Here is a 5653-nt window from a genome sequence, read left to right as displayed (position 1 = left end):
TTTACTGCATCCGCTGCACCCGATGTGGCCTCCTCTATATTGGGGAGACAGGCCGCCTACTTGCGGAATGTTTCAGGGAACACCTCTGGGACACCCGGACCAACCAACCCAACCACCCCGTGGCTCAACACTTTAACTCCCCCTCCCACTCCACCAAGGACATGCAGGTCCTTAGCCTCCTCCATCGCCAGACACAGGCCACACGACGCCTGGAGGAAGAGCGCCTCATCTTCCGCCTAGGAACTCTCCAACCACACGGGATGAATGTAGATTTCTCCAGCTTCCTTATTTCCCCTCCCCCAACCTTATCTCATTCCCAACCCTCAGATTCAGCACCGCCCTCTTGACCTGCAATCTTCTTCCCAACCTCTCCGCCCCCACCACCCCCACCGCCTTTTACCCTCACCTCCTTCCACCCTACCGTATTCCCAGCGCCCATCCCCCAAATTCCCTCCCCCTCAACCTTTTATCTCAGCCCGCTTGGCACACCAGCCTCAATCCTGAAGAAGGGCTTATGCCTGAAACATCGATTCTCCTGCTGTGTTTTTCCAGCACCGGTGTTTTCAACTCTGGTCTCCAGCATCTGCAGTCCTCACTTTCTCCTGGTATATCCCAGCTTTGTTCCAATGTGAATCCCCTGTCCTGGTATACCCCTGCTTTGTTCCAATGTGAATCCCCTGTCCTGTTGTGATGCTGTTATACTGATGTGATCCTCTGTACTCCTGATCCACTGTGATTCTGTGTTTCCCCTGTTATCCTGGTGTGTTCTGGCGTGATTCAGTGTCCAGCTGTGACCTGTTGTAACCATCCTGTTCCATGTATGACAACTCTGTCCCAGTGTGTTTCTTCATGATCTGGTGTGATCTCCTGTCTCCCTCTTGTCTAGTGTAATTCCCCTATCCCACTGCGATCTCACTGTGTTGGTGTGATCCACTGTGATCCTCTGACCTGGTGTGATCCGCTGTGATCCAGTCTGGCTCGCTCTCTCTCGGATCTTAAATTACATTTGGTTGCACTTTCGGAGCTAGGGCTGAGGAAGTGATTGATGGAGATGGCGCTGATGGAGGTATGCCTTGTTCAGGAGTGGAATCCGAATGATCTCCCTCTCAGACAGAGCATCCTGCTTCTAACCCAAAGCCAGGAACTTTGTAAAAACTGAAGGAACTACGGCTGATGGAAATCAGAAACAAAAATGGAAATTGCTGGAAACGCTCAGCAGGTTTGGCAGCACCTATCAACAGAAATCAAAGTTAATGTGTCTGTTCCAGTGACCCTTGCTCAGAGCTGATGGTAGCCAGGAAAATGTTTTTAATGAAAAAACTTAAGTGAGGAAAAGGGTTATCAGGAAATAGTGGATGGAGATATAGCCCTAACAGATAGAAGAGCAGTAGTTTAGGGATAGTCAATACGGTTTTGTGAAGCGTTGGTCACTCCTAACAAACCTTATTGAGTTCTTTGAGAAGGTAACCAGACAGATGGATGAGGGTAAAGCAGTTGATGTAGTGTATATGGATTTCAGTGATGTGTTTGATAAGGTTCCCCACTGTAGGCTATTGCACAAAATAGGGAGGCATGGGATTCAGGGTGATTTAACGCTTGGATCAGAAGTTAGTGAGCTGAAAGAAGACAGAGGGTGGTAGTTGATGGGAAACGTTCAGCCTGGTGTTCAGTTACTAGTTGTGTACCGCAAGGATTTGTTTGGGGCCACTGCTGTTTGTCATTTCTATAAATGACCTGGATGAGGGCATAGAAGGATGGTTTCGTACATTTGCAGATGACAATAAGGAGGTTGTTGCAGGTTACAGAGGGACATAGATCAGCTGCAGAGCTGGGCTGAGAGGTGGCAAATGGAGTTTAATGTGGAAAAGTGTGAGGTGATTCACTTTGGAAGGAGCAACAGGAATACAGAGTATTGGGCTAATGGTAAGATTCTTGGTAGTGTAGATGATGAGAGAGATCGCGATGTCCATGTACATAGATCCCTGAAAGTTGCCACCCAGGTTGACAGGGTTGTTAAGAAGGCATATGGTGTGTTAGTATTTATTGATCGAGGGATTGACTTTCAGAGCCACAAGGTCATGTTGCAGCTGAACAAAATTCTGGTGTGGCCGCACTTAGAGTATTGCGTATAGTTCTGCACACCACATTATAGGAAGGACGTGGAAGTTTTGGAAAGGGCGCAGAGGGGTCTTACTGTGATGTTGCCTGGTATGGAGGGAAGGTCTTACGCGGAAAGACTGAGGGACTTGAGGCTGTTTTTGTTGGAGAGAACAAGATTGAGAGGTGACTTAATTGAGACAGAGAAGATAATCAGAGGGTTAGATAGGGTGGACAGGGAGAGCCTTTTTCCTTGGATGGTAATGGCTAGCACGAGGGGGACAAAGCTTTAAATTGAGGGATGATAGATATAGGACAGATGTCAGAGAGTAGTAAGAGCATGGAACACACTACCTGTAACATTAGTAGACTCCCAACTTTAGGGGCACTTACATGGTCATTGGATGAACAACATCGAAGGCTGAAAGGTCTCTACTGCGCTGGAATGTTCTGTGTTCTATGGACAGACAAAGGAGTGGATAATATGGAAAATAAAGAGCATGAAAGCATGGGAAGGGTGAAAGCATGAAGCCAACTGGCAATCTATGGTCTGTGGAAGGCAGGATGGGATAAGATTAGTGTAATGCTCTTACACCAATTAGCAGAGTAAGGTTAAGGCTGAAAGGGCACTATGGCCAGATGAGATAACACAAGTAATAAAGTAAGTTAAGTATCATCGTGACAAGATTGGGACCATATATATTTGGGACATGACATTAAAATATCTAATTAATAGTTAGTAGAGTCAGCTGGAGACTATTGTAATAGATGGAATAGCTAAATATCTACCATGACAGGTTAGTCTGGAATTGAAGATCACTGTAGCAGAGTTAGCACTAAATATCTAACTGTGACATTAGAATAACATTAAGCAGAATGTACAACTAAAGAGATAATGGGAACTAACATCATCGGTTTATTATGTAGCTAGAGTGAGGTATTTTGATTAATATAGTTGGACTTGCTGATAAACTGACAGAAACATGATAAAAAAACATAAAAATCCACGGACCCTGAGGTTCGGGGGCATTCGAGAATCTGCTTTCTCAGTGTCACGGTTTTTTGTTTACAAATAAAAGACCCACTTCTTGAAGAACTCTCTGCGTCTCTATATTTTCTCCACAACACTCGCAGAACCACCGGCCTGTCGTGGGGACAGAGTTTGAGATTCCCGGTTTTGCTCTGTGTGAAACGTTCTCCCTTGCCTCAACCCTTGACAGCCTGGCTCACACGGCAAAGCCCTGCAGCGTTCTTCTGGACAGACCCTGACAGGGAAACAGCCCATCCCCTTCAATATATCACCCCATGGCTTCGACGGTCAAACCCAGCCTGGCTCAACTGGTGAGGGCTGCAGATGCTGGAGAGTCAATGTCAAGAAGGGCAGTGCTGGAAAAGCACAGCCGGTCAGGCTGCATCCGAGGAGCAGGACAGTCGACGTTTTGGGCATAAGCCCTTCCTGATGAAGGGCTACTGTGCTTTTCTAGCACTATCCTTTTCGACTCTATATCAACTGGCCTCTTATAGACTGCAGGATACAGGAGCAGAATCAGGACATTCAGCCCATTGAGAGTTTGCCTCACTATTTGATCAAGGCTGAGAGATTTCTCAACCCCATTCACCTGCTTTCCCCTTGTAACCCATGGTTCCCTTAGTGTATCCATTTCTGTCTTTGATACACTCAATGAGGTGGCCTCTGGGGCAATGGGTGCCACTGACGCCCCACACTCCTCATCTCAGTTCTGAAGGGCTACCCCTTCACTCGGAGGCTGTGCCCTTGGGTCCTAGTGGAAACATTTTCTCCATATCCACTGTATCCACGTTTTTCAGTATCCTACCCTCTAAACGCTATCAAGTACAGACGCAGAGTCCTCAACCACTCTTCATATGACAAGCCCTTCATCCCCAGAATCATTCTTGTGAATTTCCACTGGACTGCCTGCAAGACCAGTAGCCCAACCAGTAGTGGCCCAAAACCGCTCACCATATTTCACATGCAGTCTAACCATGGTCTAATACAGCCTCAGCTGTACATCTCTGGTATTCTAACTCGCTTGAAATGAAAGCTAACATTGTATTTGATTTCCTAACTGCCTACTGAACCTGCCTGTCAATCTTGAGACAATCCTGAATGAGGACACCCGAGTCACTTTGTATTTCAGAATCTTGAAGCCTTTTCCTGTTTTAGAAAATGGTCTACTCTTCCTACCAAAGGGCACAACCTCACACTTTGCCACATTATATTCACCTCTATTCAACTTCTTTACCATTCCTGCGGCTTGTCTGAGTCCTCCTACAGCCTCCTCATGTCCTGCCATCAATGTTCGCAACAATGCCCTCAGTTCCTTCATTAGAAAGAATATACAACATGAATCGTTGTAGTCAAAGGCCTTCAGAACTCCAAACAGATCATGTCCACTAGCTCTCCTTGTTCTAACTTCCTTGTTATCTCCTCAATGACTTCTAACAGATTTGTCAGACATGACCTCCCCATGCTGACTCAAGCACTTCCAAATACTCCACAATCTCATCCTTAATAATACACTCTATGATCTGACCAATGACCAAAGTCCGACCAACCGGCCTATAATTTTCTGTCTTCTGCCTCCCTCCCATCTTAAAGAGTGGTGTTACATTAACCATATTCCAGTCCTCTGGGACCCTCCCTGACTCCAGTGATTCCTGAAAGATTACCGCCAATATCTCTTCAACTATCTACTTCAGAACTCTGGGGTGTAGTCCATCTGGTCTGGGTAATTTATCCCCCTTCAGATCTTTCAGCTTCCCCAGCATCTTCTCCTTAACGACGGCTCCTACCTTTGCCACCTGACTCTCCTGAAGTTCTCATATGCCACTGGTGTCTTCCACTGCGGAAATTGATACAAAATACCTATTCAGTTCCTCCACCATTCTTTTGTTCCCATTATTACTTCTCCGCCCTCATTTTCCAGCAGTTCTCTTCCTTTTCGAGATCTAAAAAAGCTTTTGCCATCTTCTTTTAAATTGCTAGCTAGCTTACTCTCATAGTTCATATTCTCCCCCCGCATTGCTTTTTTTAGTTATCTTTTGCTGTTCTCTTTAAAAGCCTTCCCAATAATCTTCATCATTTTGTATGTTTTCTCTCTGTTCCAGGCTTCCCTTGTCAGCCATCGTTACTTCGCCCTCCCCTTGATATGTTTCTTCTTCCTGGAGATGAATTTCTTACGGATACAATTTTATAAAGGCTCAATTGAACAAATAAATTCTGAAAGCTTCTCATAAATGTTGTGACATATAATTTTATGTATCAATTTTCTTCATTACCTAAAGGTATAGTATCCTCAGAAAATAGTTCTGATGTGCTGCTAGTTACCGTCTCCATGTCTTCATCTTGTACTTTTACTTTCCGCTCACCTACATGCCTGCATATAAATTGTTCTTCAACCTAGGTACAAAAAAAAAACCTATGATATTTATTAGGAAATAGTAACTTACCAAGCAAGATACTTGCAAATGTTCTCTTCTTGACTATTTTTGAGTAGAAGTACAAACTTTCACAAGATAAGAGCAAGCGTGAGGT

General features: G+C 45.1%; 1 protein-coding gene across 1 annotated transcript in view; it reads left to right on the top strand.

Moving 5' to 3' along the window:
- LOC122541211 (class I histocompatibility antigen, F10 alpha chain-like) overlaps positions 1-5355 on the top strand; it is a 36070-nt gene extending 30715 nt beyond the window's left edge. The window contains exon 6 of the mRNA XM_043677835.1: positions 5227-5355. Coding sequence (XP_043533770.1) covers positions 5227-5355 — 129 coding nt within the window. The remainder of the gene's footprint in view (positions 1-5226) is intronic.
- Positions 5356-5653: the final 298 nt, after the last annotated feature.

The sequence above is a fragment of the Chiloscyllium plagiosum genome, chromosome 37, assembly GCF_004010195.1.
Source record: "Chiloscyllium plagiosum isolate BGI_BamShark_2017 chromosome 37, ASM401019v2, whole genome shotgun sequence".
In the NCBI taxonomy this organism is placed as follows: Eukaryota; Metazoa; Chordata; class Chondrichthyes; order Orectolobiformes; family Hemiscylliidae; genus Chiloscyllium; species Chiloscyllium plagiosum.
The sequence above is the reverse complement of the archived record's forward strand: the minus strand, read 5'-3'. Positions and strand labels throughout refer to the sequence as shown.